Below are 22834 nucleotides of genomic sequence, written 5' to 3'. Positions count from 1 at the left end.
ATGGTAGTTATTTTCTATAAAAAGAATATTAATTTAAATCAGTTCAAGGTTTTGTTTATCGATTTTTCGTCCAAATTAATTTGTCTGATTTAATTTTTACAAAAATAACACAGTTTAATAGATTATATGTATTAAATTTTAATTGATAAAAAACATCTTTAAAAAAAAGACGTTTTAAGTATTTTTATCTAAGTGATTTCCTTTGTTGTCACTGAAATTTAGCAAAAATTTTAAAAGTATTTTTAAATTTTATTTATTTTAATTTTATTTTAATAATTTTGTTTAAATTTTTTATAATAAATATATTCTCATACAGTTAAATTTTTAAAAAAATTTCAGATTAATCCATGCACAACAATTATATTTAATTTACTTACTTTAAAAGTTAAAAATTGTTGTTATGTAATTATTATTAAATAGATTCTAAATTTTTTAAAAATTAATTATTAAAAGTATATGTGAAAATATAAGAAAATAATAATGATGGTAAACAATATAAACAATAAATTTAAAAAAATTAAAAATTTAAATTTAAATTTTAATTAATTATTTAATTACAAATTTTAAAATTTAAAAAATTAGAATTAATAATTATACACATTCGTACTATATTTGATTACTTCCAATTTTACCATAATATTCTAATTTTTTGTCCATGTTTAAAATTTGTCGTCGTCAATCTCCGGTCCACTCCCAAAACTCGTCGTCGGTACTGGAGACGGTTATTTCGATACATCAAACACTGCCGTTTTTCCTAACGCCGTTCGGCCGCTGTCCGTGCACGCCGCCACAATCTCATCCCGCGTCGCTGTATCCCATAGCCTGTCGGATGCATCCCACGCCAATATCGCTGCAACCTGCAACCTGACTGCGCATAGTATTTTTTTATTTAATTTTATAAAAAGACCTAAAATCCTTTTCTTTGTGTTGGACAAAATTTATCTCTTTAAATTAATCAAATTTTAAAATTGAGCTAACTTATATTTATAAATTTAAATAATTTAAAAATAAAACAACATCTGATTGATTATTGATGTACAGTCAATGCTTACACTCCTTTATAAACCTTAATTTCTGATGTTCATTCATACAAAAAAAAAAAGAACATATCTAAAAAACAAAAAAAAATTCAAAATAACTGTTCTAGTGTTCTTTATCTTTCCTGGGTTTTCTTACATCTCTCTCAAATATAACGTCTCTCTCAATTCTGACTGAAACTCTCTCTTCTCTCTCACACTAGCCCACTCGTCTCTTTCAGTCTCACTCGAATCTCGTCTCAGTCACACTCGCCGGCGTCTCCACGTGTCGCGGCCTTTCCTGGGATCCTCGTCGTCTTCTGGTTTTGGGACCTTGCCGTAGCCGTAGACCGTAGTCAGTTGGTGAGTCCCTGCATCGTCGGCTTCCCCTGTTCTGTCTTTTCCAGATTTTCTTTCTCCTTGTATTTTGAGATGATGTTGAATTGCTAACCAATTAATTCACTTTGTTTCTGATCTAAATGTTGTTGTAAATCATTGTCGGTAAAATCATTGTAATAATTCTCTTAAAATTGTTCATTTTATAATAATTGATTCAAAGAAGTTGTACCAACTTAATCTTGAAGAAGAAACAAATTATCTTTTGGAAAAAAGGAAGAAGAAGAAGAAGCCCTTTCCCAGTGGAGCTTCCACGGCACCTGCCAAATTTTTTTATGCTTTCACAGAATTCAATTGCAATACCGTATCTAATGCGTTTGTTTGTTGTGTTTCAGGTATTTCTAGGAATTCTTTGCACAAGAGGTGCACTACTGGTGGAAAGAAGAGGGTTTGAGGTTTGGAGAAAAAAGAGAAAGTATGCTTTCACTCTCTTTTTCAATTCTCTGTTTTTCTTAATTTTTTTTTTCGAAGTGCTTAGTTTCTCTTAGTTTCAAAACCAAATCCTCCCAAACTTCAACCCTCGTCTGAATTTCAACCCAAATCCTCTGTCCATATTCAATACCAAGATGATGGCACAGAACTTTGTAGTTGATTTGAATAAGCCCCTTGTTGATCGATGATTCTAATATTTACTTGGATCACTGATTTCACGTTATTGCTTTTGGATCATATTTACAGCTGTAGTAATTTTTGGAGACTGATTTTGAATATTTTTCCCAAATTGACGTTATTGCTTGAGATTTTATGTGTGTGGACATGCATATGGCCTTCTATTTCCGTTGTGGTCAATGAGACTAAAGACTATAACAAACAAATTAATAAAATTGTGTCACTGCACATATGTAAGAAATCATTAAAAATTTTCAAGTGCATATGCTCTATTTCCATGTGCCGGAGGTGGGTGGATGGTGTATCTAAATCTATGCCATTTAAGCAAATTGCTTTGATACTGCCCTAGACTGGCATCTTCAGTTGAATTTGGCATTTACTTTTCTAGCCATGTAACTTATTCTCAGTTGCTACTGTCTGGTTGTTGGTTGAATAGTGCATGTTTCATTCTCTCCCCTTGATCATCCTTTATTTCTTTTGCCTTTCTTTTTGTATGGTTGGAATTTTGGATTCTTTGAGAACAGTTGTTAAGATTTGGTTCGTGGTTGCTGAACTATACTAGCGTGTGAACATTTCAGGATTTATGGCCATCTGAACAAGGATTACATAACAATAAACATATATAGAACTTTCTTTTGTCTAGGATGTCACATAACATAGGGTAAAGATTTAGGGAAAAAAATGAGTGAATCATCTCTAAACAATTTTGCAAACTTCAGCAGAATTAAATGACATTCTCTCATTTGACATGATGGAAATAAGATTGCAGGATGATTAGCATTTAGCATTATTGAGTGGGTTTGTTTTGCAAATGTGGTTTCCCAGGCTTATTTCTTGTTGGATTTTCCATCATAGTTGGAATTGAAGCTGCCAAGGGGTTCAAGTGGCTTCTAAACAAGCTGAATATGTGTTCAGGAAGTGGTAATAACTCTGAAAACAAGCTGAATATGTGGCTTTATATATAACCAGATGAGCCTTCTAAAGAACTGCCGAAGTTTTCGGTCAAACTTTTTCTTCATTTCAGTGGGCATGTTGCGGTGAAATTCCAATATGACCAGGTTTCACATGCTAACTTCATCAAGAGTATTGTATTTTATATTTCTATCGAAAAATTTGAATTTTCCATAATTAGGGGCTATGTCTTTGGCCTTGAACAAGTTCCTGCATACTCATTCTTTATAGGCTATGTTTCATGGCAGGTAATAATTTCTGCTTTTCGGAGAATCCCTAGAGCTTCTTGGAATGCAAAAGAAAGGTATATCCCCCCCCCCCCTTCTCTCTCTCTCTCTCTCTCTCTCTTCCAGCAATAAGTGTGTGTGTTCATCCTAGCACGGTTTTCTGGATTGGCTGTTTTGAGGGCTTATTTATTTGAAAATTTTTGAGTCTGCAGGTTATGGATGTTCCCGCTGTCTTCCTTGTCAGAAGCAGAGAAGGTAATAATTCTTCTATTTTCATTTTCTTTATAATTGGGAAACTGATGTTATTATTTTCTATCTGAATGAGAATTGAGCTTGGCTTATATAATTCCTTTGGGGGGAAGCTGGTCAAGTGTTTGGGATTCCATCCATATAGTAGCTGTTATAGCAAAGTAAATTTTTGTTTCGCAGTACATATTTTTCCATGTTGATGGTCCTTGTGCTTTGTCACTTTGGCATTATTCCATCCATATTTGTGTTTTGCATCTATATCTCGAGACTAGTATAGCATCATGCAGTTCTGGTTATTTATGTTTGAACTAGTTGTGAAACAGAATTCTTGTATGTCTTGACAATATTCTGGTTATTTATGTTAGTTATGGAACATAATTCTTGTATGTCTTGACAACATGCTTATTTTGGGCATATAAAATTATTTTCTATTTACATTTTATAGGGTTATTGATATTCAAAAAAGTGGACTGTGGATTTCATTTATTTGAACTATGTGATTGTTGTTTAGATTATGAGTATTTTACTAAAACTTCCACTTTGAAAATGGTTCAAAAATTTGCTCACCAATTTTTATTGGTAAGATTGTGGTAAGTTTTCTTTCTAAAATTAGGTTATTTGACTTGGAAATGGTAATATGTGCTCTCCATATTTGGTTTGCGTCTGAGGTGGTAAAATCTAATCAATATTGGTTTCTCTTTTTTATACTGCAGTTGGAGGTGGTAAAAGACAAAATTAAGTCTCCCAAATCAAAAGATGAGTCTGAATCTCTTAAATTTACTCAAAAGAATCTGATTAACAAGGTTTGCATGGACGAAGCCCTGAACATAATCTTGACTTGTACAATTTGTTTGGAAGTTTTTCTTATTACCTAGAACTATGATAGGTCTATAGTTTTTACTGCAACATTTTCTCAGGCCTTGGCCAATATTGGAGTAGTTTAAATCATTTTGACTGGTATATGATCAAAACTGAATCATGATATATTCGATTTCAGATATATACTAATTCTGCAGATGCCAAGATTCCTGCTGTTCTTGAATATCTCGGAACTGTCATTGAGGTATTGCTCCCCTCCGCTGCTTCAAAGCAAGAAAATGTCAACAAAGAATTAGTGACTGCACCTGTATGTACTATAAGAAAGTCAAGTTAGGTTCTCAACTTCTCTAGTTTCCCTGCCATCTCCTTTGATTGGTGTGCTTCCATGATGCATGGTTTTTTATCATCCAATAGTTTAAAATATGTTCAATGTTGGTTAAATTGGTCTTTTCTTATTGCTTTTATTGCAGTCGGTGCCCCTTAATGTAGGACCATAAGTTGAATGAATTAAATTGGCCGAACAGTGTAGTGAAAATGTCAGCATATGACATTTTAATACGTATGCCACAATTATTATTGGTTTCAACGTTGGCTGGTCTGAGTGGTGACCAAAACAAACACGAACTGTAAACTAGACTATGTGTTAATTCTTATATTTCATCCATCTTCCTGTCGCCCCAAATCATTGTGTATGCTTAATTTGAAAGTTTGATTGCTTCAATTTTTTTTCTCTTGCTTCCATCTTTCTATTTCATATGGGCTAGTGGTGGTTATCACGTGTAATATGTTGTGATCACTGCAGGCAGGTTGCAAGTTTTTTATATTTGCGCACCATCAGCCAATGATAGATGCGATACATGAGTGCCTTCTTGTAAGACCATTTCAATTTTACTCATTTTTTTTTTTATATTGGAAATTATAGACACTTAAAAAACTGTTGAAAATTTCCAGAAGAAAAAAGTGGGTTGCATCCGGATTGATGGAGGTACACCCGGTGCATGAAGGCAACAATTGGTTAGATTTTTAGGAAAAGGATTATATCAAAGCGGCTGTGGTATGGTGGTATTTTTCGTTGTGCATTTCTTCCAATTGTTTCCGTTATAAGCATCTTTTCTGTTGTATGGGTTAGTATTTGTGATAATGATTTCATGTGACACGTTATCATGCAGCTATCCGTTAAAGCTGGGGGAGTTGGATTAACTTTAACTGCTGCAAGCTTTGCAGAACAATCCTGGACTCCAGGTGACCTGATTCAGGCCAAAGATCGTGCTCATAGAATTGGCCTGGTATTCTCACACTCATTAAGTAGAAAGGAGAGAGTTGTTACTAGTTGCATGACAACATTAAGAAAACAGATAATCTCAAATGAAAAGAACTCTCACATCTAAATTTTTGAGTAGCAAAGACAACATGTGCTCTTCTGTTTTTATGACTAGTTAGTTCTTGTTTGCAGGTCTCATCAGTAAATATATACTAATTGTTGGCAAATGATACGGTTCACGACATCATATGGTAGGTTCTGTTATTTCTGCAGTCTTTCGCTGTTTGGTATAGCATTGACTTAACATTTATTATGCATTGATGATATAAATTTTTACATCATAGGGATGTGGTGCAATTCAAACTGGATAATTTGGGGCAGGTACATTTCTACATCTTCTTGAACTATCATATGTAATGCAAAATGTACATAATGCTTAGCTACAAGGTTTCCATTCTGGTTTATATTCATATTTTGTCAAGATTTATACTCAAGTAGTATTTGAGAGTTACTTTTTGATGTTTTTGAGAAACCATTCTGAATTTCAGTTATTGAAAAATCAGATGTTTAGATGGCCATGAGAACACCTTAGTTGTGCCAAATAATCAGCCATTGAGTAGCCCTGCAAAGCATACTACTATTGAGCATAGCCCTTCAAGGCAGAGAACTCTTGACCAGTTTGTCAGAAGATGTGATAACGTGGATAGGTCAGAAGTCGGAACATCAGCCTAAACCGAAATGGCCCTGTCAGTCATGACTTGCAAGATATGCAAAATGGATTTCCATTTTCGCAGATACGTGGCCAGGGGCAAGTGAATCGGAACTTAAATGTTTATGTCTACATGCAGAACCAGATGTGCTTACATGGGGAATTCACCTTTGACGACTCAAATGCCTTTTGAAGCTGAAATCCGTTGTACAACAAATAATAGATTTTGAATAGAACTGACTACACTAAACTATGTTGCTTGTGCTGGAGATAATGGTTTGGTTATGTGAAATATGTATTGGAAGAAAATGTTGATAAGGTCACCCATCATATTTTAGGTTTCCACTTATTGTTCTTAACTTTTTGCTTCCCTATCTTTTGTTTTAGTTTGGGGCTCTGTACAGAGTAGTACATTATCATATATGAATGAGACTTGTAAATTTCTTTACTCCATATGTATGTATCATTATATTTTGTAGCAATGATCATCTTTGAAAGAATAGACTCATAGAACCCCTCTATAGCACTTTGTTTAAAACTGACCACTACATTAGCTTATTTTGTTTAGGAACATGACCTATTTTGATAATGTTAAAAAAATCATGTCAGGAATGACATTAAAAAAAATTAAAAATAACATCATTATTTTCCTTCAATCATTTAGAAACTTGATTTGAATTTTTATAACCCGGACGGAAGATTATTTTTCCTTTATCGTCATTCTTATTATTTTCTTGTTTTCTTAGTCAAATCAATAATGTAATCAATCGATAATATTATAAATATGACTGAAATCAAATTTTTAAACTAAATTTTTCAAACAAGAGTCATTCTAACTTTGTGAAACTTCAATTAATTATTTAAAATGCATCGTGTATTTTGAAAGTTGAAACAGAACGCAGAGGTAATTTTGTATGATGAGCTAAAGAGAATATAGACACAATTCAAGCAAGGTCATATTTCTGAAAGACATTAATATTTAATTCATTGTTCATTCATAATCTTATTGAAAACGACTAAGGATGATAACAAGCCACAAGAAACAACAAGAAATGTTACTATCACAAAGTTGTCCTGTGCTGAAATCTTCCTCCCTTAGTAGGTGGCCAAACAAACGCGTGGCGTATACGATCATTAAGCTTGGAGCTCTTCATGGTGTAGGCACTCTTCTTATGGACAGTCACTTGTAAGAAATCTCGCTCCATGGGAGGAGCCCCACCCTCAAGTTGCAATGCTGCAAAGTCCACTGACAGTGTGAAAACTGAGAAGCATAGCGCCGATGAATTAGATATGGAACCATGTAGACCTCCAAAGAGTATTGCACACAGCTTCCCGTTGCCAAGGTCAACAAAATTGAACCTGACATCTTCTCCCACAGTGGGATCAATACCCTCAAAACACTCATCAAGGTATTGATATAATGCAACACGGCCATTCTGGGGGTTAACGAGAATGGCCAAGACCTTGTGCAAAGGTGCCTCAGGAGGACATTCATCCACATACTCATTTGTGAGGCAAACGGTATAGTTGCGGCTGCCAAGACCCGGAAGGGACACAGAAATGTACGGGTCAAAAATAAAACGACCGTAGTTATCACCGGTAATGATCCTATCCTTTATGAAATTCGAAAGATTGTTCTCAGCCGGCTCAGTCGTCCAATTCTCTTTTATGGGGTCGAAGCGGGCCAAACAGGTGTCTCTTTTTCCCCTCGATGAAAAAAAGAGGTTGTTGTCGAGGACGAACATGTTATATGGGAAAGGTGGGTCGCTGACGGTCGGAGGAGTGATTAAGGGTTTCCAAGTTCTAGATCCAGAACAAAGAACGTAACAGTCAGGTGAATATTTGACCTTGACCTGTGATTTCATACAGAAGTAAACATCGCCGGAGCCTGGCGTGTTTGCGATGAATGTTTCGTCAAAAGGGAGCGGTGCATCATCCAGTGGTTCCGCACGCTCAAAACTGCCCTCCCCAAATTTGAATTCGTAGATAGGCCAGGAGTCCTTCGCATTTCTACCCTTTTTACCCGGGTCCCCGGACACCGCCATATAGATCTTGGAGTCGAACTCGAAAGGACACAAATCACGCTCTGGAAGTTTCAAATCCAAATCGAACTCGAACTCTGGTGGAGGCAAAAAAGTCCAATCTTTGACATCAACTTCTTGTTTCTTTAAATTGCTTAGTTTGATCACGAACAACTTTTTATACGACACGAGGCAAATGCACGCTTCCTTCGCCATTTTAACCTGCTCCGTTTTTCGTTTTTTTGACACAGCAGCATCCAATTCCGCCATCACTCTCTCCGATCGAACGAGATTGGTGGTGCTGCGGCAGCAAAAAACTAGGAAAGCACTGGAAAGTTAAAGGCTGTGAGGTCCCTCAGTGAAATGCCTGCACATGAGGATAGGGGCTTCTTGATCCATGCAAAAAGAAAAAAGAAAAAAAAAAAAAAAGGGGTTTTGCTAGGTTGACCATAATTTTTGTAAATAGTGGGCTTTAGAATTAATCTAATAAAGCAAAAAAATATTCTACATCAAATTACTTCCTAAACCTTAATATCAGCATAACTATTGAATTGAATATTCAACAAAAATCATTTAATTAAAAATGAGTAAAATATTGTTTTTGTCCCCAACGTTTAGGGTAAGTCCTAAAATTGTTCATAACGTTTTAATCGTCCTATTTAAGTGATGTTGTTCTGCCGTTAGGGATCCGTTAATAAAATTGACGGCGGGACAAAATTGAGACGATTTTAAAACGTTAGGGAGTTAAATAGGATGAAAACATTAAGGACAAAAACGATACATAAAAATAAATTTTAATTTAATTTTATCTTTCAATAATATTAATTTTTTACTGTACATAATATTCAATTATTTTTTAATTACATCTAAATAAATTACACTTAATCACATTACTTTCATTTTAAATAAATTTATTTTTTTATAATTTTAAAAAATTTTGATACATTAGAGACAAAAGCTATAATTTATATTTTATTGTATATATATATATATTTTTTTTTCTGCAAGTTTATATACTAGTCATTCTATAAACATTTCATGATAACTAAAAATTTTTAAAAGTAAAATTATAAAAAAAATTAATTTATTTAAAATAAAAGTAATATGATTAAGTGTACTTTACTTAGATATGATTAAAAAATAATTGAATACTATGTATGGTAAAAAATTGATATTATTGAAAGACAAAATTAAAATTTATTTCTATGTATCATTCTTGTCCCTAAGGTTTTCGTCCTGTTTAAGTTCCTAACGTTTTAAAATCGTCTCAATTTTGTTCCGCCATCAATTTTGTTAACGGATCTCTAACGGTAGGACAACATTGAATCAGTTTTGAAACGTTAGGGACTTAAATAGGACGATTGAAACGTTAGGGACAACTTTAAAACTTACTCTAAATGTTGGGGACAAAAACAATACTTTACTTTTAATAATGAACATAATCATCTGCATACTTATTGAATTGAACATCTAACATATCCATTGTTCACATTATTTAGAATTCTCATTGTCAACCTATACTTTTCCATCAAAAAAGGATAAAATATATTTGTTGCAACTGAAATTTGATAAAAAATTTAAAAATATTTTTAAATTTTATTTGTTTTAATTTTATTTTTAAATTTTTTTTGTATTAAATATATTCTCAGAGAGTTAAATTTTTAAAAAATTTTAGATTAATCCATGCACAACAATTATATTTAATTTATTTATGTTAAAAGTTGTTTTTAGGTAATTATTATTAAATTAATTCTAAATTGTTAAAAAATTAATTATTAAAAGTATAGGAAAACAATAATGATGGCAAATAATGTGAATAATGAATTTAAAAAAAAGGTAAATTAAAAATAAAAAATTATATTTTTTATTAATTATTTAATTATAAATTTTAAAATTTTAAAAATTAGAATTAATAGAGAGAGGAGGTAAAACTCAAAAAGTAGTGTCTAATCACCCAAATCAAAGCAAGTTAAGCTAAGTTAGAGGATAAAGATGATTTATTTCCATCTGCAAGCAATTTACTTTCTTAACTCCTCTAAATTTCTACAATTTCAATTTGGGATAAATGGAGAAAGTGTTCTTTGATAATCACAGCTGTGAATCAAAGGTTAAAATTATTTCTTGGGGACAAAGCACTTGCTCAAAGGTTCAGATTTAAGATTACCGTTGAAACATTTCTCTTTGCTGATCTGAGGTCTTCGGTCAAGCAAAATGACCAGCTTTAAAATCCCTAATTCGGGGGTTAATTGAAGAAAGTAAAACGACAAGTCTGAGAAGTACATAGCTCAAAGAGTTGACTCAGAAGAGATCAATACAACAACTTGAAAAGAGGTACAAAAAGAAAAATCTTCATCTTTCTGAAGACAAGGAGAGTGGACTTGATTTTGAGTTTGTTCTGAAGAGTTTTTCTGTGAAGAGTTCATCAACTTTGGACAGTGCTTTCTAAGTTATAGAAGCATTCCGCCAAGATGAAGAACTCAATCAGAGTCAGCTGAATCCGGTTCAACTTATAGCAACAGAGGCTGTTGATGCATTAATCTCCTTCATATTTTACAGTTTGTATTTCATTTTCAATGTATATCTTTCTGTAATTTCTTGAAAGGTAAACGATTGAAAGAGAGAAATCAAGAAAAAGCGTATGAGTGACAAAAGGTTGAGTGAAACACTTGAGAGAAAAGTCTAGAGTGAATTCAGATTTCTTTAGGTGGTTTCCTATGTCTTGTGTCTTTTACATGTGAGGTGCCCCTTTTTAAGTTGGGTTAGCACTTAGAGTAAATAGTTAAGTATTAGCATAACCAAGTCAAGTTAGATGAGAACTTGAGAGAGAAAGGATTGAGTTAATCCAAAGAATTGGTGTATGTAATACTTTAACTATAGTAGAAATTCTACCACTGTTGTGGTGGACACTGGATGTAGGTTGCATTGCACAAAGCAACTGAACCAGGATACATGCCTGTGTTATTTCTCTTCTCTTTCTCTGAGTTCTATTTTCTGATATTTATGAGACAAAATGAAATTGTCTCATAAAGTTTCCGCTGCACAGTTCAAACAGATTCTAAGTGAAAGTTTGTTATTAAAGCCTTAATTTTTAAAGTAAAAGAAGGTCATAGATTCAACGCCCCTTCTCTAAGTTTTCTATAACCTTCAGCATTACGTACGGTTACTTCTAATTTTACCATAATCTCCCAATTTTTTGTCCACGCTCAAAACTTGTCGTCCTCAATCTCCGGTCCACCTCCAAAACTCGTCGTTGGTACCGGAGACCGCCGTTCCGATGCATCACCCCGCGTTGCTGTCCCCCTATAGCCAATGTCGACGCTGCCGCACCCCACGCCAATACTGCTGCAGCTTGACCGTACGCCGCTGTCTCCGCAGCCCGTGCAGGCACAGCCGTAAAGAGAATCAATCCCATCCAATTGAATAAGAGTAACTATAAATTATCATATCTCCTTTTTTCTGCACTTCTTCTTACAATATCTAGGCAATGGAATTAGTAGAGAAAATATATTTCTTTTTATCAAATTTATACAACATATTCTCACTACTCATAGCCAATTAAAAAAAAAATAAATTTTTATGAAGGTGATTTAATCCATCTTTATAACTTCCTTTTTTATTGAAAATTTCACATTTATTACAATTCAAATCTTTTCAAAAACCATTATATTTTACAAATTCATCTCTATAACTCCCTAATTTCTTGCATGTGGATGTTCATTTTACATATAAGAAGAGATGATTGTTCTTGTTGCAAATCTATTATTATATTTTATTGAGTAAAGTAATGTTTTTGTCCCCAACGTTTGGGGTAAGTCCTATTTGTATCCCTAACGTTTAAATCGTCCTATTTGTATCCTTAACGTTTATAAAAGTGATTCAATGTTATCCTACTATCAATTATACTAACAAATCAAATTATATTTTTCAATTATTCTCATTTTGATGTATTCATTCTCAATTAGGTCTCACTTGGATATGGTCGATTTTAATATTATACCCACTATTTGTGTTTAGATTCAATTATGTCCGTAGAAAAGTGAATTATGTAAATGTTGTAGGAATTAGTTTCAACATTTGATGAGCTATTTTTTGGAATAGATCATCGATTCTATTCCAGATATTTGTATTCTAACTTCAAGAAGAGATTTTTAAAACTCAAACTAAAGCGCTCATGATGTGTAATTGACGGCAGGATAACATTGAATCACTTTTACAAATGTTAGGGATACAAATAGGACGATTTAAACGTTAGGGATACAAATAGAATTTATCCCAAACATTGAAGACAAAAATAATACTTTACTCTATTTTATTTTACATATAAAAAGAATAGACGTTCATTTTACATATAAAAAGGATGGTTCTTGTTACATATAAAAGGAATGTTTATTCTTATTACAAATTCATTATTATATTTTATTACATATAAAAAGAATAAATGTTCATTTTACATATAAAAGAGTTCACAAATTTAGTGTGGGCTGGTGGGACAACAATGAAGTTGATAGAGTTTCGAGAATGATTAAAATTTTGAAAAGATAAGGTAAAAAATTTTTTATTTCAATTGGGTGATTTTTTTTTTATTTTTAGTGCCTTACTGGGCCAAAAAATCAATCTATTATTTACCTTGTTTAAAATTTTTGGTTGCCCCGAAAATATATTTAATATAAATAAAAAATTTTAAAAATAAAATTACAACAAAATAAAAGTTAAAGAACATTTTTATAACTTTTGACAAAAGACAAAAATTATTCTTCACCCTATAAAGTATAAACAAATGAAACTTGCATCTTGCTGGAAGAGAAGAATTAATTTTCTTGATTTATGAAAAAGGATTATGGCAAACAGCTAGAAGTTGTCACAACTTCTTCTCTTCCACTTTACAAAACCAAAATTACACTTTTAACAACACCATTATCACCACTCTCAAGAACAACATCAACAAATAACAAATCGTGCAGCTGCACCACAATTCTCCAATGAAGATAATGATGATTGCAGCTAAGGCAATGGAAGCGGATGCGAAAGAAGTGCTTTTGAGCTCGCCTCCGCCGGCGGAGTCCGCCGTTCCAGGGGCTGTCAGCGGGGTTCGAAGAACAAGCCAAAACTGGCAGTCATAATCACAAGAGAGAGCGCCAACACGCATAGCTTACATCCTCAAAGTCGCGAGTGGCTTCGACGACCTGGACGGCGTCACCCCCTACGCGCGGCGCCGCCAGCTTGGGATCTGCATCTTAAGCAGCAATGACACCGTCACCAGCGTTACCATCTGGGAGCCCACGGTCCCCGGCTCCGTTGTCACTCTCCAAGGAAGGTTCGAGATACTGTCGCACTCTAGCTCGTTCCTCCCGCCGCCTGCTCCTCCTGGCGCGACAAGCCTCAGAATATACTTTCTCGCATCCAGCGACAAACTGAGAAAACTATAGCAAATGCGTGGTGAGCTGCGGGCCTTTACTTAATTTCTTCTTTCTCCTTTCTAAAGGAATACCGAAATGGACATATATACTCTCGGGTTTTGTTTGGGCCGAGTCCAGGTACTGAGCCCAAGTTGAGCTGAGTCCGAGAAAGGAAAAGGAAAAGCCATGACCGAAAAAAAAAAAAAAGGAAAGGAAAAGGAAAAGGAAAAGCTAAGAGGAGGAGTTGGTGTTGGAGAAGAGGAAGAAGAAGACGCATAGGAAGAGAGAGAATGGGTTCAGCAGGGAAAAACACAGCAGAATTCTTCAGGAGGAGGGACGAGTGGAGGAAGCACCCAATGCTCACCAATCAGTTCCGCCACGCCCTCCCTGGCTTCGGTATCGCCGTTGTCGCCTTCGGCATCTACCTCGTCGGCGAGCAGATCTTCAGTCGCGCCGGCGCTCCTTCTTCCCACTCTCACTCTCACTCCCACTCCACCGCTTCTTCCTCTCACTGATATCTCTTCAGGTACCCTCCTTTCCCTCCACCATCCATTCCCATACATTTTTAGGGTTTAGGATTTGTATGCTCACAGATCTGCCCTTTAAAATACATTCAATTTTGACTCTGCTATTGCACCTATCGCACAAATCATGCTAGGGACAGAAATACGATTCAATTTCTATTCTTGCGTTTTAGTTTTACTTGGTGATTATAGGACGCTGGTTCTTTGATTATACTGGTAACTGCACTGGCCCCTACTTTCTATTACCAAGTATTCCTTTTTGGCTGAAAATTCCCTTAAAAAATTACATTGTTCTTGTAGGTGATAGTGGAAGGAGGCTGGGAAGAAGTAACAACTATGGCACTTGCCCCTTTTTAATGTCCATTAATAAGCTTTTAAGTTCAACTTAAACTGGCACCCTTGAATTTGTAAATCTCAGACTACTTTACCTATCTTGGTATTTTGTTTATCACTATTATTGTTGCTACATTCATACATTGTGCTGCTTGTGCTTTTGAGATTTTACTCGTTTTCTTTCTTCATTTATGTTTATATTGCTTTAGAATGTTATCTCCTCCCAAATACCTTTTAGAAAGAGAGAAAACAAGCAACTCTTTTTAATATCAATCACAAGTATTTTGAAGTAACAAGACTATTTGAATTTTAGATTGAGAAATCAGAAATACAACATTATATTTTGGTTTGTGTTGCATAGTCTCCCCTAGTTGTAGTCTTGTCGAAAGCCGTACATACCAATTTATTAGGTAGGCAATTGACACAGAACAACATGAACCCAAGGTATATATAGCTGTAGATTAGCATGACGAGACCAAAGAAAACAGAGATAATAACAATAATCACGTAGCCCAAGGGATAAAGAAAAGGTTTTGATGCTGATGATAGTTCCTCCTGTTTGTGTGGCTTTCTTTCAAGACAAAAGGTAGGCCTTTAAATTACAGACTGTTATTGTTCCTTTTCCTTGTATAACTAAGATAAACATGCCTCTGTAAACATAACTTTTACAAGGATGATTGAACAAAATTCTACGTATGGCGCGGTACGAGGAGGATTTATTTTTTTTATATATAAAAAAAATCTCAATTAAAAAAAAAAAGGCAAATGGCACTTCTATGTTGAATTATAGTATTCAGTTACAAAAAATCTTATAAAATAAAAAGAGAGATAGATCATGGTGGAGGAATATTACACAGAAAGTGTTACAACATTGAGAAACATTCTCTCCTCTTTCCCGACTAAATTTGAAAGCTTTCCAAATCTGAAAATATTTTTATAGCGGAGAAATTTCTCTCCTTGTATCTTCATCTTAGATATATAATAATATATTCAAAACACTCGTAAAGAGGACTACTACACCACAAAGAGAAAATAATCATAAAAGAATTATTTTAAATTTAGATCTGGATCTAAAAAAAATACGGAAAAAGGAAAGAGAGAAGAGGAGAAAGACAAGTGAAAGGCAAGGAAGATTTATTTGAAGAACTAATAAGATTAGGGTTGGCAATGGGTAGGGTTCTACCCTAACCCTACCCGCGGATTGAAAATTTTATTAAAACTTTACCCTACCCTATCCGCGGGTTGAGAATCTCTCAACCCCTAACCCTACCCGCACCCTAAAATTCTGAACCCTACCTTATCCTACTCGCAGAAATATCAAAATTTTTCAAAATAAATATAAAATTCAATCATTTCAAATTTTATACATATTAATAACATAAAAAATAAAAAACTAATGTTTTAAATTACTAAATTAACTAATTAGTTTAGTGGTTGTTCACTTATTGTAAGTTATTATATAAGGGAGGTTGTGGGTTCAACTCTCACTTCCTTTCCTATATATTTAATTTTTATAAAATGTGTTATATATGAGATAGGAGGCGGGTAGAGTAGGATGTCGTACACCCTAAACCCGTACCCTACTCTACCCGAACAGGTCACTTTATTCGCAAGAATTAATGTGTACTGAATAGAAGTTTATACACTCTTGACCAAATAAACACAGGACATCACAAAAGAATCGTTTTATTTGTTCTGCATTCCTTGCGTATCACCTGCCTTTCCTAGGTTGCGAACACAAAATGTGATGCCATTGATGAGGGGAAACAAGAAGATTGATAACTAGGGGCTAGTGCTTAAAAACCAAATCAAGTGTTTGACAGAACACAGAAGAACTGTCTACGGCTCCAAAGTTTAAGCTATACACTACAATAATTAGATACTCCACGTCAAATTTGGCATTATCTACCATGTAGCAGAGTAGTGCCCATTGGCAGTGAGCCGGATGTTCAGATTCTATAGCAAAGGCAGAAATCTGAGGTTGCGAAAAAAATGTGAAAATAAAATGATAATACTGACGAGATATATATACATATTAAGGTTCCACAAGAAAGGCCCAGGTATCCTTCCTACCTAAGTCTAAATTCAAGCAAAAGTAACAATATGTAAAACTATACTGTAAGTCTGTAACAAATTTATTGATGATGAGACTAGTTTTTAACGAGATGATAAAGTTATATGTATGCAAATTGTTGAATCACCAGTAGCTCTTGATTGTTGATGTGTATAACAAGAGATGTGTGCCACTGAGATTAACAATGTCACTGAGAGAAACAAAGCTCAAGACATGGGGCATTGCTTGCATTCTGGAAGAAACCTTGGGAGTATGAATGAGTTTGAAGGAACCAGTCTGTGGGGAATATGAAACTAGAGAGTATGAATCAGAAGCAGAGTCATCCTTGAGCCACATATCACCATTATCAGCGAAGGCAATAGGTCGGTGGAGGTCCGGGATCCTCAAGCCACAATAAGAGTTGATATCAATGTAGAATGAAAGGCTCCAAGAGCGCTGCACGCCGTAGTCTCGCATGAACCACGTCTCGAATCTGGCGGCTCCAGGGACAACAAAGCAGAGGCAGAGGCAACCTTTGAGAACCCCGAGAGTGATGCCAGAGAGGCTGTGGATATACTGGGCATCGAAGTAGGAGGGGGGCGGTACCCATTTGAACTCATTGGTGTGGAGGTCAAAGGAGCATATCAACTGACAAAGGTGGGTATTGGTGGGTTGAGCGAGCCAATGAAGAGAACCGTTGAGTGAGTGGTGAAAGGAGGCGTTGGGCCTCGGAGTCGCAAGGGCAAAAGCACTCCGAATTGTGGTCCAGGCCTTGTCCCCCACACTGTATAATTCAGCCACGCTATGGGCGGCAAATTGAAGGATTTTGTAGCGGTTGCTGTGGGGATCGTAACCAAATGAAGAGAAACCAATACATGAGGTTGTGGTTGTGGGAGGAGGAGGAAGCTCCAGAATCTCCCCCAACAGAGGATTGCACACATAATAAACACACCCACTGCCACGCAAGCACACCAGCCCCTCGCTCGAGTTCACTAAAACTAAATCCACGTCTTTCTTCAAATCCACTGCACTGAATATTGAACTTGTCGTTGACTTTGACCTTGGACAGCTAACGTTACGATCGCGATTGCGATTGCGATTGCGCTTTGTATCGGGTGCAGGTTTTAAGGAGGCGAGGGAGGAGGAGGAGTGAGGGATGAGGAAGGAGGCGCTGCCCCACGAGTGGAGGCAGAGGAGGCGGCTGTTACGCGAGAGGAGGAGAAAGGAGGTGGGTGCACGGGAGACATAAAGGGAACGGAAGCGGGGATCGGAGACGAGGGCTCTGAAGGAGGTGCAGACGGAGGCGCAGCGGATGACGGAGGAGGCTGGCAGCCTTGCGATGATCTCAGAGAGCAAGTGAATTGGAAGGTCCAATATGTGTACGGTGGCTAACCCTAACTCTGCCCCTCTGCAACCCCGACTCCTCTGTTTCTTCTTTTCCATTCAAGTTCTCAATTCCCAATTCCCAATTCCCAATACCCAATTGCCAAAACCCTTACTTTCCAGTTTATATACGTACTTAACGTTAATAAATCACTAATTAGCCGGAGCTACTTCTAAATTTAATATTATAATTTTGGTTTATCTAACATACACGTCACCATTTGATAAGATTATTATTAAAAATAATAAATAATTACTTACTCAAATTACTGAAATTAGTCTCCAAAGCTTTTACAATAAGATATTTTAGCCTTTTAACATTTAAAATAATATCTAACATTAACTTTTATTAGATAATATAATCTTTTTAAAATTTTTAATCTATTTATTTCAAATTTTATTATTTACATATACAAAAGTTTTCTATATATTTTAAATAAATTATAAATTAATTTTAAAAAGACATTATTTTTTAAAAAGTTAAATAATTTAAAATAAGGACAATTTACCTAAATAAATAAATTGAGTGAATTCTTTACCTAAATACACAAAATGAAAACTTGTTACGTGCATGTGCATTTTTACTATTATGTAAACCGTGGTAGCCAATTACGGTTTCTAATTTCTACGTAAACCGTTGTTACTAAGGATGGATTATGGTTGGAACACATTAAGCATAAACCGTGGTAGCCTCCCACGGTTTATGAAGAGAATTCGTTGAACATAAACCCTCCTAGCTTCCCACGGTTTATGAAGAGAATGGCTTCAACATAAATCTCCCTAGGTTCCCAAGGTTTACATGTTAGGTAGTATAAATACATAAACAAACATATAAAAGTGATTCAATTAAACATATAAAATAAATGGACTTACTCAGATGAATTTAGTACACTGAACAAACATATTAAATTTTTTATTGAACAATAATATTAATACTTATTGAATACTCTATTATTTTTTATCATATAAAAAATTAAATTAAATAAATAGTAAAATATAAAATAATATTAAATTAAATAAATAAAAAATATCTAATTTTTTATATTTGAACTTAAAGATAGAGAGAGTGTTGTTTATTGAACTTCTTAGATACTTTAAGTCATAGTAAAGTATTTAAATCAATTGAATTATTTTTTATCTTTTGAAAAAGTACTACTAAGTTTTTTATAAAAAGTTTGGGGGGCCATGTCCCCCCTTATCTGAACTAAGCTCTACCACTGGTTTATTGGGTCGTCGTTGTTGTTTAAGTTGTATTAGGCACTCTTAATTTGAGTAATGTAAGGTTGGTTAAGTCAATGAATGTCGACATGTTTGTTTAGTGTACTAAATTCATCTGAGTAAGTCCATTTATTTTATATGTTTAATTGAATCACTTTTATATGTTTGTTTATGTATTTATACTACCTAATATGTAAACCTTGGGAAGCTAGGAGGGTTTACGTTGAAGTCATTCTCTTCATAAACCGTGGGAAGCTAGGAGGGTTTATGTTCAACGAATTCTCTTCATAAACCGTGGGAGGCTACCACGGTTTATGCCTAATGTGTTCCAACCATAATCCGGTTCCTTGACGGTTTACATAATAGTAAAAATGCACATGCGCGTAACAAGTTTTCATTTTGTGTATTTAGGTAAAGGATTCACTCAATTTATTTATTTAGGTAAATTGCCCTTAAAATAATTGAACTCATATTTATTTTTAATCATATAAAATATTAATTTAATGTAATTTATAATACTATATTCTATAATTATTTTTTGATAAAAAAAGAGAATGACTTAGTGTTGTTTAAAAAGATGGAAGAACTCTCATTTATTATAAAATTTTTACATAAATAATTAAGAATATTTGTGCAAATACTTATAAAGGTAATATTTTAAAATATATGTACAATATGAAGCAAGTCATTTTTAAAGTCAAATTTACAAACTTTGGTAAGCTACAAGATTAATGTGCGCTCAAACCTGCTTCGCACTTAATCCTATCCGTGGCGAATCGAGTTAGCAATCCTATTCAACCGGATTGAGTACCCATGAATAAAGAGCATGTTGTCATCCCTGCGAAAAATGACTGTATTATCTAATAAAAACAAATATTAAAAATTATTTTGCGTATTTTAAAACTTAGAAGATTAAAGTGCTTGATTTTAAAAACTTATAATTTGGATAATTATTAGAAAAAATTGAACGTTTTAGTTTAATAAATATGTAATAAAGACATTAGAAATTAGAATTTTGTATTTCTTTTTCTATAAAAACTTTCGTAACTAGTAACTTTATTATGTATTTTTAGAATATATCTTAGCTACATTTTTTTAATTTTGTTGTGTGATTTTTTAAAATGATATTCATTATTATTATTATTATTATTATTATTATTATTATTATCAAAATTTTAGATTGTAAAGATAATTTGAAAGTAATATATAATAGAAATATGATATTATTACTTAAAAAGTGGTAATATACTAATATCTGCAATTAATAGTTATTTATGTGTTAATTAATTTATCTTTTTTAGGTTTTCTGTTATTCTTATCTTCAATTTATTTTTAACTTTTCAAAAATAAATATTTATTTCATAAACAATAACAAAACACAAATATTCAATATCAGGACTGGTGACAAAAATAAGGATCTCCCAAACTTTATAGTGTGTGCGTGTGTTCATGTAAAAGCTGTACACGAAGGTCTTCCAGATAAAACAGAACTTAACTTTGAAGTTAGAACCAGAACTTATACTCCGTTATTTCGTGCATCTCAGCAAATTTGGACTAATTGGATTAGATGAAACGAATAAATGACCATTTATATCTATAAAAGATGATAATGCTGATATATGTACTCATAATAGATCAAAACTGATCTTGTACCCACGAGAGTTACCCTTCGTATGACAAAATTACCCTGTTTTGATTAAATGCTTGCTTCGTTATTATCCGAACCTACATAGCACCCCAACCCTCCAAAACCCTATCCCTCTTCAATTTCAGTTCTAATTTCAACCACCTATTTCTCTTTTATGGTGGTAGCTTCCTCCTCCTCTGCCGCCACTACTGCTCTTCCATTATTTGGCACTATCGCTTCATCTCCGCGCTTTCCTTCCCAAATCCCAACTCTCCCTCTTTCATCAGCATCGATTGGAGAAGGTGGAGGAAGGGTGTAATTATTGTGCAAAGTATTACATTTGTTGTGATCCAAACTTGTGTGAAAACTATCATCATAGATTATAATGATCTTATTGGTCTCAACTACAGCAATAAGGTTCACGCTTTTGCTATTGTTGCCAAGTTGGATCAACTTTGGTGAAATAGCATTGAGGAGGCAGCCTTGAATGGGTAACAACCCACACTCATGATGCTCTGCCATAGTGATTGGGTACCGAAAAGTCCCAAATTTTCCACAAGTAAAGGAGCTTGGACAGTTTTTATGGTTCCCATTGGCATGAGCAGCAGTAACAATCAGTAGAATGTAAGAAAACAAGAAGCAAAAGAATAAGAAAACATGTACTTTTGTTTGGTTTCGAAATCTAAAATTAGGTTCACAAAATAAAAGTGGATTCATATAATAAATGTGTTCCACTGGAGCCTGGAGTTCCCATTTATTTGAGACTTCACTTTCATCAACATCGAAACCCAAGACTTGAACTCCATGATTGTACAAGCCTGTATGAACATCGAAAATCAAAACTCAAGTCTCGCCAACATCCAAAACGAGCTCGTCAAGATCGGCCCCAAGCCCCACTTTCGTGTTGAGCGCCGCAGTTGGTGAGCAAAGTTCACCACGTTCTTCGTGAGCAACCGCGAGCAACTAGACATAGAAGACTGTAAGGAGCTTCTAGACTATTCAGTTTCGGAGCTGGCATGGTCCATGGGAAGGATGAGAAGAATCCGTGGCGGAGATACAAGTGCGTAATAGGGTTGATAGATGGTGTTGATTTTGTGGAAAATCGTGCGCCAGCGATGGAGAAGGGTTTGAAAAAGAGGGAGAGTTGGAAAAGAGAGTGTGAGGATGAGACGGAGGTGCAAAGGGACGGAAGAGCGATGGTAGCGGCAGAGGAGGAGGAAGCTGCCGCCATGAAATAGGGATGGGTGGTTGAAATTAGAAATGAAATTGAAGAGGGATAGGGTTTTGGAGGGTTGGGTGCCACGTAGGTTCAGATAATAACGAAGCAAGCACTTAACCAAAATAGGATATTTTTGTCACACGGAGGGCAACTCTCGTGGATACAAGATCAATTTCGATCTATCATGGATACATATGTCAGCTTTATGAGTACAAATGGTCATTTATTCTAGATGAAACTATGCCTCATGATTTTTGTTAAACTGATTTTTATTTTTTATCTTTTAATAAAAAATCTTATTTAAGAAATGATAAGGAAATTATGGTAAAACAGCGGGAATAAGTAATTTTAAGGGTTAAGTATTGTTTTCGTCTCTAAGGTTTGAGGCCAAAATCAAAATCGTCCCCGACATTTTTTTGTTATTAAAATCATCCTCAACGTTACAAAATATTATAAAATCGTCATTTTCTACCTTAATTTTATTTTTTTTACCAAATTATCCTTAATAATTAATATAAATAATAAAAATAATATTAAAAAATAAAAATAAATCCTCCCCCCTCCACCTATACCCCCACTCCGTAATCTCTTCCCTTTCTTCTCTCCCCATCCCCTTCCTCATAACCCCTCTCCCTTTTCCAATCCCTCAAAGCTTATGAATATGTATGCCAAGTGTAGCGACCTTGATGCGGCCAAGGGTGTGTTCTTTGGGATGTGGAGGAAAGATGTGGTTTCTTGAACTTCCATTATTGTCGGCAGTGCGCAGCATGAAAGAGCTGAGGAAACATGGGCTCCGTGACAGCATGGTTTCGACTGATGTTAA

The 22834-nt window shown here is 34.6% G+C and overlaps 2 protein-coding genes and 1 long non-coding RNA gene across 23 annotated transcripts; 2 read left to right on the top strand and 1 right to left on the bottom strand.

Moving 5' to 3' along the window:
• The first annotated feature begins 1087 nt into the window (after positions 1 to 1087).
• On the top strand, positions 1088 to 6690 carry LOC112722755 (uncharacterized). 21 transcript variants are annotated; one of them, XM_072207335.1, is made up of 14 exons: positions 1088 to 1379; positions 1748 to 1827; positions 2877 to 2942; positions 3046 to 3079; positions 3221 to 3276; positions 3412 to 3609; positions 4162 to 4251; positions 4446 to 4596; positions 5074 to 5138; positions 5219 to 5321; positions 5437 to 5553; positions 5721 to 5779; positions 5873 to 5909; positions 6092 to 6690. In XM_072207335.1, exons 6-10 carry the CDS (start codon positions 3520 to 3522, stop codon positions 5267 to 5269), a joined length of 447 nt encoding a protein of 148 aa, XP_072063436.1. In that variant the 5' UTR covers positions 1088 to 1379; positions 1748 to 1827; positions 2877 to 2942; positions 3046 to 3079; positions 3221 to 3276; positions 3412 to 3519; the 3' UTR covers positions 5270 to 5321; positions 5437 to 5553; positions 5721 to 5779; positions 5873 to 5909; positions 6092 to 6690. The 21 variants fall into 21 exon arrangements, with proteins under 21 accessions (XP_072063436.1, XP_072063447.1, XP_072063429.1 ...); XM_072207346.1 differs by having other exon boundaries at positions 5070 to 5138; XM_072207328.1 differs by having other exon boundaries at positions 3046 to 3104; positions 3412 to 3454.
• A 7096-nt stretch (positions 6691 to 13786) lies between these two features.
• On the top strand, positions 13787 to 14682 carry LOC112722758 (uncharacterized). The gene is made up of 2 exons (XR_003812367.2): positions 13787 to 14180; positions 14479 to 14682. It is a non-coding gene; the product is annotated as an uncharacterized lncRNA (long non-coding RNA).
• Positions 14683 to 16300: 1618 nt separating this feature from the next.
• On the bottom strand, positions 16301 to 18007 carry LOC112721870 (F-box/kelch-repeat protein At3g23880). Its single transcript, XM_025772894.1, has 2 exons — positions 16829 to 18007; positions 16301 to 16486 (listed from the first exon to the last, which is right to left on the bottom strand). The coding sequence occupies exons 1-2, from the start codon at positions 18005 to 18007 to the stop codon at positions 16301 to 16303; spliced, it is 1365 nt and encodes a 454-aa protein (XP_025628679.1).
• Positions 18008 to 22834: the final 4827 nt, after the last annotated feature.

This window comes from Arachis hypogaea, chromosome 11 (assembly GCF_003086295.3).
Source record: "Arachis hypogaea cultivar Tifrunner chromosome 11, arahy.Tifrunner.gnm2.J5K5, whole genome shotgun sequence".
NCBI classification, from domain to species: Eukaryota; Viridiplantae; Streptophyta; class Magnoliopsida; order Fabales; family Fabaceae; genus Arachis; species Arachis hypogaea.
This window is presented reverse-complemented; position numbering and strand designations above follow the sequence as displayed.